This window comes from Anastrepha ludens, chromosome 5 (assembly GCF_028408465.1).
Source record: "Anastrepha ludens isolate Willacy chromosome 5, idAnaLude1.1, whole genome shotgun sequence".
NCBI classification, from domain to species: Eukaryota; Metazoa; Arthropoda; class Insecta; order Diptera; family Tephritidae; genus Anastrepha; species Anastrepha ludens.
The window spans coordinates 52,902,233-52,916,604 of NC_071501.1; the positions used below are offsets into that span (position 1 = coordinate 52,902,233).

The 14,372-nt window shown below is 36.9% G+C and overlaps 2 protein-coding genes across 3 annotated transcripts in view; one reads left to right on the forward strand and one right to left on the reverse strand.

The window, feature by feature from the left end:
- Positions 1–8,158, reverse strand: part of LOC128865079 (phosphoribosylformylglycinamidine synthase) — a 17,924-nt gene extending 9,766 nt beyond the window's left edge. The window contains exons 1-3 of the mRNA XM_054105026.1: positions 7,853–8,158; positions 7,630–7,794; positions 1,454–2,388 (exon numbers count right to left, since the gene is read on the reverse strand). Of these exons, the coding sequence (XP_053961001.1) occupies positions 1,454–2,388; positions 7,630–7,707 (1,013 nt within the window). The 5' untranslated portion in view covers positions 7,708–7,794; positions 7,853–8,158. The remainder of the gene's footprint in view (positions 1–1,453; positions 2,389–7,629; positions 7,795–7,852) is intronic.
- Positions 8,159–11,823: 3,665 nt separating this feature from the next.
- LOC128863630 (uncharacterized) lies at positions 11,824–12,997 on the forward strand. 2 transcript variants are annotated; one of them, XM_054102879.1, is made up of 2 exons: positions 11,824–12,574; positions 12,705–12,997. In XM_054102879.1, exon 1 carries the CDS (start codon positions 11,942–11,944, stop codon positions 12,536–12,538), a length of 597 nt encoding a protein of 198 aa, XP_053958854.1. In that variant the 5' UTR covers positions 11,824–11,941; the 3' UTR covers positions 12,539–12,574; positions 12,705–12,997. The 2 variants fall into 2 exon arrangements, with proteins under 2 accessions (XP_053958854.1, XP_053958855.1); XM_054102880.1 differs by having other exon boundaries at positions 12,713–12,997.
- The last annotated feature ends 1,375 nt before the right edge of the window (positions 12,998–14,372 follow it).

Consider the following 14,372-nt stretch of genomic DNA (forward strand, 5'->3'; position numbering starts at 1 on the left):
TTGGAGATTCCTCGCAGTGAAAAAGCGAGAAAGGTCGGTGAGGTAGTTGTTCATTTCGGAGCTCAGGCCATCGGTCACTAAGATATGTTTCCATAACAGTTAAAGCCGACGTTGAAAAGCCAAATAAATTTTTAAACTTCAAGGTTAAAAGTTTATGATCTATGGAGTCAAATGCTTTGGAATGGTCAAGGAGAGTAAGAAAGGTCGCATGCTTTTTGTCAATGTTGAGCCTTATATCATCCGCCACTTTCAGAAATGCTGTGAAGCAGCGCCTACTACATCTAAACCCCGGCTGCAATATGTTCACCAAGGCGTTGTTATTGAGAAACGTAAAATTAAATTTAATGTTCCTTTTTAATATGCATTTCTAAGCTCGAATATACGTATCTGGTTAGGAATCCAATATATGCCTCTCATTCAAATATAATTGAAAACAGACAATTATTTTATTCGATTCGCTCTGCAACCTCTTCATTCCTCTGATCCACTAACACCCTACAGTGATCAGTGCATGCTAATATATCTGGGGCCCCTTCCTTTCAGACGTACCCTTCAGTCATTGATACTTGCTTTTAATGTTATTTGTGATTCAAGGGCAAGTCAAAGTAACTTGTGTCAACAACCAAAACGCCTACGCATATTGGGCAGCAGGTGGCAATTGACAATTACGAATCAAGCGTAGTCAAGAGCTTTATCTACCTAGGATCCAGCATTAACACCAACAGCAACGTCAGCCAATAGATCCAGCGAAGAAAGCTCTTGCCAACAGATGCTACTGAAAAACAGAGTCCTTTCTCGACGCACGGAAAAAACCCTCTATCAATCAATCATCCTCCCGGTCTTACTGTGTGGCGTGGAGTCCTGGACATTGGCGAACACCGATGGGCGGTTATTAGGAGCTTTCGAGAGAAAAATTATTTGCAAGATCTATGCGTGACTACTGTAGCGCAAGAGAAAGTTGAAACAGCAAGTCTTGGTGGTACAGATGGTGGTTCTTTGCCAGAAGTTTTCGTAGAATTAAGGGAACCCAACTACCGAATGCGAATCATACTTCACCAATACATTGCGAGCTCTTACTATCTGCTCATACAAGTCTTTTTGAGCACTCAAGAGAATTAATGAGTCATCCGCGCTACAGCCTTGATTTGGCACCTACTGATTTCTTTTCGTTCCCGAACATCAAAAATAAGAAGCTGTTAAAACGTTTAAACAGCTCGTTTAGCAGGTATCCATTTCTGAGTGGCAAATGTGTTTTGAAAATTGGTTCAAGCGAAGGCAGAAGTGTATTGACTTCCATGGACAATATTTTGAAAAGTAATAACGCCATTTTCATAGTTATTTTACTATGTTTTCATTATTGGGCGCAAAATATAAAACGCAACCCTCGTAACAATACCAATATAATTCATAAAAGCAATAATAAAACAATAATTTTATAAAAATTAGTGCTTACCTAAGGCGACCACCGGTGCCGGTGGTAGCTCCACTAAATGGCGCAACTGCCGTTGGCATGTTATGTGTTTCTGCTGTGAAAATCAAATCCGATTCGGTGGTTACTAAGTGTACGCAGCTGGACATATCACATTTTTTCGGCCTTATTGATTTATGTATAAAGCCGCGTATGGCGCTACTATTGTCACTGAATTTAATAGTGTTATTAGCATTGGTATGATTTTGGGTATTCATTATCATTTTTATTAAAGACTCAGGTTTTTCTTCTCCGTCGACGATCATCTTTCCACGAAAAAACCAATGACGCGAATGCTCACTATTGCTTTGAGCGCAGTCGAAAAGTTCCACTGTGGTGGGATCTCGTTTTAAAACTTCCTTAAAAAGATGAGCATAATAATCCATATCCCATTCGCTAAACGCGAGGCCCAGTTCCGAGTTCACCTTCTCCAGCGCTTGTCGGCCAACCGATAAAATAGGCACGTGATACCAAGGCTTATCACATTTCGGCAGCTGTTCATTAAAACTATTTATTGGTAAATTCTCGCTAGTATATTCACATTCGGTCATGCGATCACCAAACAAATCCACGATTTGTGACCTCAATTTTTCTGTCAGCACCTGAATTGAATTAAGCCTAACGAGATAGCGGATGGACATCTCTAAGCGATTTACATGACTCAAGCCAACATTTCGACATATATTGACACAGTTTGTGGAGAAAGCAGTTGAGAAATTAAATCGCGGGCCTATTTCAATCAGCCACGCTTGAGGTTGGCTAACAAAGAAGCTTTTGTTCTGTAATGAAGATATTTCGGCATGTGGCTCCTTAAGTAACCATCGCAGTAGATAATCTTCTTGTGTATCAGTTTTAATTGGAATAGTTGATTCTACATGATAGCATCTCTCTACTTCCACCGAAGAAATATCGCCAGAAATCTAAAACAGAAGAGAAATATTATTTTAATTGATATAATAGGACTATGAATAAGTTCGTTACGGTTTTACAACAGATGGCGTAACTTGATTATTATTCCATCGATCCACATTTCCAAACATTCATTGGAGAGCTACTGTCGTAAGGCACAAACGTCAGTATAAGTTTTTTATTTGAAGCGTAAACAACAATATTTTTACCACACTTGAAAATGTCGAATTTCGTGCCAAATAATGTGTTTTTGCGGGGAATTCTTCTTCATTATTTTAATATGAAGAAAAAAGCAGCCGAAAGTCATCGTATCTTGGTGGAAGTTTATGGTGAGCATGCTCTATCTGAGCGAACGTGCCAGAAGTGGTTTGCACGCTTTAAAAGTGGTGATTTTGGCTTGGAAGACGAAGAACGCGAGGGTGCGCCGCCAAAGTTCATGGATACCGAATTGGAGGAATTGCTCGATCAAGATCCGGCTCAAACGCAAGAAGAGGTTGCAAAAACTTTGGGAGTTGATCAATCAACCATTTCCAAACGTTTAAAAGCCATGGGAATGATCCGAAAGGTAGGCCATTGGGTGCCGTATGAATTGAAGCCAAGAGACGTTGAACGCCGTTTTATGGCATGCGAACAACTGCTTCAACGGCACAAAAGAAAGGGTTTTTTGCATCGAATTGTGACTGGCGATGAAAAGTGGGTCCATTACGACAATCCAAAACGTCGGGCAACGTATGGATACCCTGGCCATGCTTCAACATCGACGTCGGCGCAGAATATTCATGGCCTGAAGGTTATGCTGTGTATCTGGTGGGATCAGCTGGGTGTTGTGTATTATGAGCTACTGAAACCGAATGAAACGATTACGGGGGATGTCTACCGACGACAATTGATGCGTTTGAGCCGAGCACTGCGAGAAAAACGGCCGCAATACGCCGATAGACACGACAAAGTTATTTTGCAACATGACAATGCTCGGCCACATGTTGCACAAGTGGTCAAAACATACTTAGAAACGCTCAAATGGGATGTCCTACCCCACCCGCTGTATAGTCCAGACCTTGCGCCATCCGATTACTATCTCTTCCGATCGATGCAACATGGCCTGGCTGACCAGCACTTCCGTAATTACGATGAAGTCAAAAAATGGATCGATTCGTGGATTGCGGCAAAACCGACCGAATTTTTCACAAAGGGAATCCGTGAATTGCCAGAAAGATGGGAAAAAGTAGTAGTAAGCGATGGACAATATTTTGAATATTAAATTTGTAACCATTTTACGTCAATAAAGTTTCAAATTTCGAAAAAAAACCGCACGAACTTATTCATAGTCCTATTATTTTATGTTATTTCAAAAGAAATATTCCTCCAATGAAATTTGGCATTAATTACACTGTGTGACAAAAAAAAAAATTAAATATACTTTTATGGAGACCTAGCACAACTTATGGCTATAGAAAAACTAAACAAAATAGTAAAGGAGAAATTTCCAATACACCCCCAAAATCTCATTTTATGGCCATAAAACCGTTTTTCAGTAGGTTGATGTGAAGAATCACTCCTAACTTCGCAGATTTCCATCCAATTTCGAATTGGTTTTTTTAGTTCGAAAGAACAAAAACAAGCCTTTTTGACAGTGTGTTGACAATTTTTCTGAAATGACAACTGACGAGACTGTAGACGGAAGTATTTGGAATTTTTTTATTTTTTCTCTATTTTTCCAACTTTGACATAATTTGTACGATATTATCCGATATTGAGGATTTTTTTTAGTACACTACTGTTATAGTAAATTTAATTTTGCGTCGAATGAGCTATATTTGACTGTAATTGAATTAAAATTAATAGAGTTGTGTGAGTTTTAAGATTTTTTTTTTTTTTTACTAATTTGGTATGTAGGCATCGAAGCATGAAAATGATAACAAGTGTCATTATAAACACATAATATTTATTGGAGTATTGTGCAGTGCAGCATTGTGCGGTATGGTACGGTGCGGTACGGTGCAGTACACAACGGAACTGGTTCCAAACTTAAAAATGCATTGGGAACGGTCCTTTGGAGTTTAGTATGGTACGGTACATTTGTCATTCTCTTCATCAGTTTTGAATACTTCTCTGTAAGAAATTCGATCATCATCATTCATCTGAAGTCGTCATCAACTAAATTTCATTGTTTAAATCGAGAAGCGAGCGTTTCAGATTGTCTTCCCGATAGAAGTAAATCACGAGAAAGATCCTGAAAATCTGAATTTGATACAATGTGTCGTTCGGAAAACTTAGAACCAGACGGAAAGTTCTCTTCATCATCAGGTTTATTGTTATCAGTTTGATCATCATCAGCAATGAGTTGAACTTCCTTCAGTTCTGCCAACGTTTTGATTTATATCTCTTGAATTTCAATGAAACAAACAATAAAACTTTGACGTTTTAATAAGGTTAAATTATAATAACAAACTTCTTTTGTTAATCAATGTACAGGGTGAACTTTGGTACACTTGGGAGCTTTTCCACATTTCCATTGAAAAAAAAAGTGCTATAATATGTCAGATATTTTCGTAAGTTCTAACCAGTTCTGTTGTATGCAGTACAGTGTACTCTTATGTATACGTATATACTCCAATAAATATTACGTATCTATAATAACGCATCAAAACACGTCCTTATTCCCATTTAGCGTAAGTTATACCTACATACCAAATTAGAAAAAAAAAAAAAAAATCTTAAAACTCACACAACTCTTTTAATTTTAATTCAATTACAGTCAAATGTAACTCATTCGACGCAAAATTAAATTTACTATAACAGTAGTGTACTAAAAAAAATCCTCAATAACGGATAATATCGTAAAAATTATGTCAAAGTTGAAAAAATAGAGAAAAAATAAAATAATTCCAAATACTTCCGTCTACAGTCTCGTCAGTTGTCATTTCAGAAAAATTGTCAACACACTGTCAAAAAGGCTTGTTTTTGTTCTTTCGAACTAAAAAAACAAATCCGAAATCGGATAGAAATTTGCGAAGTTAGGAGTGATTCTTCACATCAACCTACTGAAAAACGGTTTTATGGCCATAAAACGAGATTTTGGGGGTGTATTGGAAATTTCTCATTTACCATTTTTCTTAGTTTTACTATACCTACAAGTTGTACTAGGTCTCCATAAAAGTATAAAATCACTGTCGCACAGTGTTATTGCTGTACAACATAGAATTTTGGGGGAATTCTCTATAATTAACTTAAAAAAAAGTGCAGAAAAGAAAACAGACGACATAGGCCGATTCATAATCAAATCAAGATAGTTCGACGATTAAAAAGCATTGGTTCTACAACTAATGTATTAAAATTTCATCTTTTGTGCTAATTGGATCTGAGCTGTGTCACTCAGACAACACCTCCACCTCCATCAGGTCCTCAGTTCTCCGCGAAAATTACTATTATTCTACGAGTATTGCGTGATTTTTCGATACGCTCAGATATCGTTATTAGTAAAGTTCAGTGGTTTCAGGCAAAAAAAAAATTTAAGTTATCTTCGTGATGGATTCTTCTAAGCCAGGTATTATATTAATTTAACATTCCATATGAATTTTAGCCATATGCATACTGTATGCTTATATGGATTAATCTGAGCAGTTAAGAGCAATTAATCGTTGCAAAAATATAAAATATATGCGTTTAAAAATGGTTATAAAATATCATTTCTAATCATCATTAAGCTATGAAATCTATTGTATCATATAAAGTACTACCAGAAACAACAGATATATTCAAATTCAAAGATTCTTAGGATGTCTCTTGCAAAAAGAATTTAAGGAAAAATTGGGTCGCTGGTCGAAATTGGAAATGCTGGTTATGGTAACACCAACATCGAATTAACTCACCAATTTAACCTGACAAGAGTGTGGCCAGTTGCTTTTTTTATCTAGTATTTTAATATACAAACACTGCCACATACTCTTGGTATCCTTTTGCCACTCAACCCCGCTGGATTAAAATCGGAAAATTTTAAACATACACCATCGACACTGCAAAACATTACGTACAGTTGTATGTTCGGTAACAAATGTATGTATGTTGCCAGCAATCCAATAGATATTAATTCATGCTCTGAGTATTACATCGGAAGCCCTAGTACCGATTGGCCAATTATCCGACTGCAGTCGGTTGTACGTTACCGAAACGACCCGGATTTATATCCGGCCAAGGATTGCCACTCCAGCAGCATTCCCCGTATGTAAGAATGGGGAATGTTTATGCTGATACAACAACAACAGGACGTATTAAATAGCGTCTTACTAAACTCGGATCTTTCTTAAGTAGCAATAGACATTTCGTTAAGAGAAACAGACTAGCGATCTCAAAGAAAGATACGTTTCTGGAGAGAGTGATGAAGAATAAGTCCTGTAAGTTCTAAATTCTTTTTTGTAAGAGGTGTCCTTTTGAGTATTTCTTTGTAAATCGTTCATTAACGAATTTTGCTTGGGTATATGCCTTATTGGAATAATCTTTTTGTAAAATGATTTCGATTTTGTCAAGTAAACCAATTGTATTCAACTTATCCTCTGTTTGCTGAAAATGTAGCTCCAATTTCTTTAAAGAATTCATAGCGTCTATTATATCTTCGAACTGTTCCAAATCTGCATCTACGCAGTCTTCTGCAATAATATTTTCATCACGTTATCGTACATTTTTCATGTTTTGTAAATGCTAAATGTAAATGTAAAATTTTTCTTAAGCTTGGTATAAAATACTTCAACTATCAAAAGTGTGCAGCTGAAACTTTGTGTGAATTCAGGGAAGTACCGGACTTTTTTTATATTCATTTTCTGCAGCAGATTTAGTTACAACTCCGGTTATATAGGAATTTTTTGTTCATTTTAAGCGGAGTTAGCTGAGAATTGAACTGGTACTTGAATAATGGGTACATTATTTCATAAAAGTTTCCATCTTAAGCGAACCGATCAGAAGTATGTTACACTGAAAGTTACTTGACATTTGCCACTAAATTGATGGGTTCTAATTGTTCTTCTTGCTGTTGTAGCAGAATAAATCATTACACATAGATTATTAGGGTATGTTGCTGAAGTGACATTCCTTGGTCGGATATAAATCCGGGTTATTCAAACAGCTTCATTACCTTTTTTTAAAGTTCAGAATTATTTGATTTCAAAGCAAAATACGCTAATCAAATACACATGCCAAAAAACAACAGATATGCGCTCATGTAATTACATATTAATAAAATTATTATATTTTCTTACTTGTGTTAATTGCGCCAATATTCTTAATTTGCACGGATCGCTCCATGTGTGCGTTGAATAATAACGTAAAATCGGCATGGTAACAATCACATCCACGAAACTGATTTGAAGTCAACAGGTTTTCTTAGAGCTCGAATTCACTTTACACAATCGTACCAAGGTATTCTGCCGTTGGAAATAATGAACACGTTTTGAAAGTGTAGCTAAAGTGTAACTAACAAACCAATTTCTGTTTTTGCTGCACGTTATTATTAATCGGTTCCATCAATTGAACTACGTACGTATAAACAGTACACACATTCATATACCAGTGTAATTCTACGTCAAGGGTTATCAGCTAATAATCAAACATGTATAGAAGGCTGGAATTCTGTATCAGCCTACGGCTTCGTTTTACCGCTGCCAATACGATTCAATTTAAAACATCACAAACGATAAGGAATTAGTGCAAATATTTCCACAGAGACCATGTATATTTACAAATTGCTGCAAAAGCGCTGCATGTGTTTGCCACAATATGATAGGCGTGGTAGTAGATTATCGATATTTTCCCCTCATGGGTATCGAATATTTTCCAACGCTATCGATAGTAATTTTCTCAGTTAAATGTTTTTTAATTTCATCAGACCACGCTAAGGTACGTTCACATATGCAGTAATCACCAATAAATCCGCAAAATTAATCTACCCGTTCACATATGGTAGATTACCTGCAAAATTGATAATCGGTTGACAGTGCTGTTTTTTTTTTCTACATAGAAATTGCTTTGGTGAAATATTTTGTAGTTTTTTATTATTAACGAAGTGAAGAAAATACAAGAGAAAGTAATAGTTCATTTAATTGTTCAATTGGCTGCTAATAATAAACAGTTGTAGGAAATCCGTAAGCGACGTTTGCTGAGGTTGCAAAAAATTATGGCAGCAATTCCCACGCGAAATTCGATATTACATTTTTTAATAAGAAATAACAGGTCAAACCGTCTACGGATCAAGACATTTTTCTGTAATATGAATGATTAATTAATAATATCTAACAAAAATTTTATTAGTTTTATGTCTACAAACCTGTTTTCTTTGCCGGCATCCATATTATTTAGTTTTTACTTTGACGTTTCTCTTTACTTTCGTAAAAATAATTATCGATAGCACAGAAAACACAGGGTTATTTGTCAGAAAGGAAAAGAAGCTATTTATTTTTGCATATTCAGTGAAGGGTTTGATGATTTTGACTTTTAAATTAAACAAATTATGAAGTACAGCGTGTAAAATTGTGAAAGCACGAATTATAAAAATACCTTCTAATGCATTTATTTTGGTGTTTTTGCCGATGACGACGTGGAAAGTAAGTGCATGTGTGTATATGTATGTATATACTTTCTTGTATCAGTTTCCATTCCTTTCCTCACTTTTCCTCTTCTTTTTGTCTGTTTATTCGCAGCTCCAATGACACGGCGAATTGGGAAAGCGCAATCAATAACGTATGTAGCTACGGTGCTCAGCAAGGTGGATTTATTATAGGTGACAGCAACCACATATAAGTGAAACCCTACATGTATTTGTTGTTGCGTTTGGTCCAAGCATCACGTCAAAATCAGTAATCAAATATAAACATACGAATGTAAACATACCAATACATACAAACAAAGCATATCATTTTGACGTAAGCCATACCTACGGCGAAAAAATCAGCTGGGTGAATGCTGTCACCTATAATAAATCCACCTTGGGTGCTCATATAATCTGCGAAAGGCATCGCTGATTGTACGGGTCTATTATCACGACAGACAGAGCGTAGTTAAACCAGTACCTAGTGTAACCGCAACGACTATAGTCTTACTATGTATGTGGTGATGTGTCCATGTATGTATGTGTGTGTCCATACGTGGTGGGTTCCACACCCACCGAACAACCAGATATCGTGGGATGCTTCTCCTTCTCACATTAGGCTGCTCTCAAATGGATGTTCGGACCATCCCCAAGTTAATGGCAATCAGGAACTTTCCCCACTTGCACAAGTGCTATTTTGGACTCAGTAGACAATTAAGTAATTAAATCCCCTCTCGACGAACAAAATTAACACTCTATAAGGCTCTTATCATGTCCGTCCTATCGTATGGCGTAGCAGCTTGGATGATGACAACAATCTTTGCACTTTAGTGACGACGAATATCGAAGCAGATGGAACGACGAGCTGTATGAGCCTTACGGTGACATAGACATAGTGCAGCGAATAAAGATTCAGTGTTCGAATGGATACAAACGCTCCGGTTCTGAAAGTATTCGATTCGGTACCAGCTGGGGGTAGTCAAAGAAGAAGAAGGCCTCCTCTGTGTTGGAAAGATCTGGTGAAGAAGGTCTTGGCTTCACTTGGTGTTTCCAACTGGCACTGGTTAGCACAAGAAAGAAACGACTGGCTCGCTTTGTTAAACACGGCCAAAATCGCGTTAGAGATGAACGTGTCAATTAAGAAGAACAAGATGGTATCCGCAGGTGTAGCTAAAAAGTGAAAGTTCAGAATTAGAATCTTACCCCAACGAGAGCAGGGCAGCTAACAACGTGCTAAGGTGATTCCTCCTCATCCTCCAGATTGCTTCTGTAGAAAGGACTTGAAGCGATACCAAGTTTCACTGCATGGATGTCTAACGGACAACGCAAAAGTATCGTTGCAAAAAGTACCATTCGGACCCATCGAGGGTGTACATTGATCGAGCACTATGGGCATGCATTCTAAATTTCTAAGAATACTAGAGTTTCCGTAGCTTAAGTCTGATTTATAGCGCGAACACCTCAATCTGAATGCACCACGCGCAGTGGCAGTTTTCCCCTTCCATGTCTACGTGTGCCACATTCTTAATAGCTTAAAGCGCTAGAGTAGAAGTGGTTTGAAGTGCCCCACTGATTCCAATGAGGTTCCTTTGGACCTTCTCCAACTTTTTAACTGATGTCGTTCTTTCCAGCGATCCCTATCGAACAGGACTCCATACAACAAATTTGACTTTATAATTGTGTTACATAGCCAAATGTAACTTTGAGTAAGAGGTCCCATCTTTTACCGATAACGTCCCTACCTGCCGGCGGAGACTCTACCGCGACCGTTTCATCGTTAAGCACTGTGTGGATAAACCTAATAAGGTCCATTTCAACCTCTAGTTTTTCCAGAGACGTGGGAGGACATTGTTAAAAGCCCCTTCATGTCAAGAAAGACGCACACGTGAACTTTTTCTGAGAAATGGACATCTCGATATCTTTAACAATAGTATGCAAGGCAGACTCCACTGATCTGCCTTTACAATAAGCATGTTGAGCGTACGAATGCCTTCGAGAAATTTCACACCTTACATACAGATCAATCAGCCTCTCAGGAGCTTTCAGCAAGAACGATTGAGAGCAACAGACTATACTCGCACCTGTAGATCTATTTTTTTGCGTATTTTTATGCAAATCAATCCTTTCATAAAAAATCCTCTGAGTTCGATCACTGAATTGATAAATAAGAGTCACAAATTAAAGGCAGCACAACGCTTTAGTAACTCACTTTATTACTTTTCATTCAATCACTTACACGTTTAACTGAATACCCTGCCCAAAACAGTTATTTTATTTTTCGCTATTTTGCCAAGTCCTACGTCAGGTCTCTCAGCAATACAAAACAAACCAAAGGAGGAGAAATTACATGTTAGTGACCATGCAGTGAATGGCTTGGTAATATTGTGGTTTGTGAGATTTAACTGAAGAAACTAATGAAAATGAAGTACCGCGTATTTAACTGTGAAAACACAAATTAATATACAGCCTCCGAATACAGTTATTTTTCGTTTTCATGTGTGTGTGTGTGTGTGTGCATATAATTTCTTGTGTTTGGTTGTTCCCGTTGCTTTCGTCTACTCTTCCTCTACACAAACTAGTAATTCTGCTTCTTTTTGTTCGTTTATTCATGAGCTCTGATGACACAGCGAATTCGGAAGACGCTAGCTTGTACTCCATTATACTTGGTTCATGTAACGTAAAACTGATTGCTGTGGAAGGTTTTGGTGATTATTGTTGTTGTATCAGCTTACTAATGTTTTGTCAATTGTTTTGATTATTACTTTACCTTGAGCTGAACTAGCCACAGCTGGTAGTTCGTCACTAACTCGATTACGAAAGAAAATATCGAGAACAATCGTGTTGTTTGAATAATCGAGACAATCGACTAAAGCATCTCATAATCGCCCAGAACTAGTTGCATCATGTAAACAAATTTCAGGTAGAAATTTTATATGTGAACAGAGGCGCAAGGACGGAAATAAATTTAAGTTCGACGAAATTGAATAATGTCATATTTACTAACTGAAATAGCTCTCGAAATGTTAGGTTACAAGTTTTATGATATTGATGGGAAGTTCGGTCCTACAAGTTTTCAACAAATTGGCATTGTTAAGCAATCTCAATCAAATGAATTTTCGGGTGAACTTCTACAAACAATTATCGGATTTGAAACAGAAAATTTGAATGGAAATATTGGAACAGAGAGCAATCGCGAAAGTACTGTCGAAGGTGTACAATATTGCGATGATTTGGATATTCCAGAAAAAAAATCTGGTCATACGCGTACTTTCTCTGCAGGTTTGAAAAAGCTCTTGGATCTTGAATACGAGAGACTTCGCAGTCAGGTAGAACAAACGGTACATCGTGATACAGAAAGTTTTATTGATAAAAACGGTGGTATTCCAATGGAAGGCGCAATTCAAGATATCCTAAAGACTTTTATGCTTAGAGAAAAGGATAAATTGGAGAAGGAGGCGCAAACATTGCAATGTTTTCGAAAACTGGTGGAAAAAAGCACATTTAAAATGGACCAGGATGTTTACAATCAATATAAAAAAGTTTTCGTTGCTAGTAATAAAACAAAATCAGCTTGTGTAGATTGACTTTGGAGAGTATAAATATAGTTCGGTAAAGATAATGTGAGTTGTACAGTGGTTTGAATATTTATTTATCTTTATTAATGTTTTTATTGAATTGAAAAACGTGAAGTGAGTATCAAGGCATATTGAATCGATTGTAGTAAATAATAACTAATTTGATTTTTTTCAGTCACCTAGATAAAACTGCAATTTTTGCACCGAACACCGAAAAAAGAAGACTTCCACGAAAGTGGCTTGTACGGTGAATTCAAGAATTTGTGTTTCCGCAATGTAACACGTGACACTTCGTTTTCATTAGCTTAAATCTCACAAATCACAATATTATTACATTTTACGAACATGTAATTTCTCCTCCTTTTGTTTGCGTTGTATTGGTAAGAGAGTACTGTCGAAACTGCACAATATTGCAATGATTTAGAAATAGGTAAAAATAAAGTAACACCTTCCAACATTGTGGGATGTTCTACAAAGATCTCTCAACAAACTATTTCTTTGATGTAATAGTCGGGGTATCGAAAGTGTTATATGCGAATTTGTACATCCTTCCAGAAAATCTGCTGGCGAAACACGCTGCTAGCAGCGCGGCAATAAGACTGAACACTTTGAAGAAGTGATCAAACATTAGTTAGAAAGATCTTGGCCAATATTTCGGAGCTACCCAGAATAGCTTATTATGTACTCTCGCCTACAAAGACCTTCCCATAATTACACTTAATCCAGCCCTCTTGGGACCATTTAAGCCGGCAGGATATTCGGACAGGAGAGTTGGGCATATGGTACCAATTACAGAACGCGGTGCTGCCAAACTAAGGACGAAAAACAATATAATCATAATCCGAATTGAAACCAGATCTTTATCGGAATCGCATATTTGTTACATTGTGGAAAATTATTTTTCCGGTCCCGATCATTGACCATTGACGCACAGCCAAGGCGAATTTATTAAGGTGACAGCATTCACCCAGCTGATTTTTTCGCCGTAGGTATGGCTTACGTCAAAATGATATGCTTTGTTTGTATGTATTGGTATGTTTACATTTGCTTGCTGATTTTGACGTGATGGTTGCACCAAACGCAACAACAAATACATGTAGGGTTTTACTTATATGTGTTTGCTGTCACCTGTAATGAATTCGCCTTGCGCACAGCTGTACATCAACTGTTAGTAGTTTTTTAAAACCATCGTTTGTGATGGAAAATTACCGATATTAGCGATAGTACCATCGATAGTTTTGCACCACTAGAATCTTGAATCTAGTACTTACCCCAAATCTACAAATTGTATAAACGTGTCTTAAAATCTGTCAAATTAATGTTTTGACTTTCTTCCGTTTTCTCACTTTGAGCGCTTTACTGTCACATAGGTATATATTCTGCTTAGGAAGTAAACTTTAATTTTATTCTTACCCATTACGTACATGTAAAGCAAAGCAAATCTATTAAAGGTGGTGTTGGTAAATCAGATGATTTGTTTTTTTTTCTTTCGCCAGATCCATGTGGCTTTCAGCTCAAAATGACACAAGGCGAATTCATTACTTGTTTTCTAGTTTCCCAATACTTTACTTTGACAATCAAACGTTCAGAACATTGTTGTTGGTATAGTGCCACCGCCTTTAATAAATGCGCCTTGATGTAAAGCGAATAAAGAAAAATGTGTACCAATTAAAAAATGATTTATAGGCTCTCGGACTAAGAAAATTTACTAAATTCTAATGTACGTATTAAATGCGCTAAAGATATTGAAATTATTACAACATATAAAGTTCTTTCTGATACTGATGTAACAATTTTGCCCCTACTGGACCTATTTCCTGCATTGGTACGAGATGTAGACATA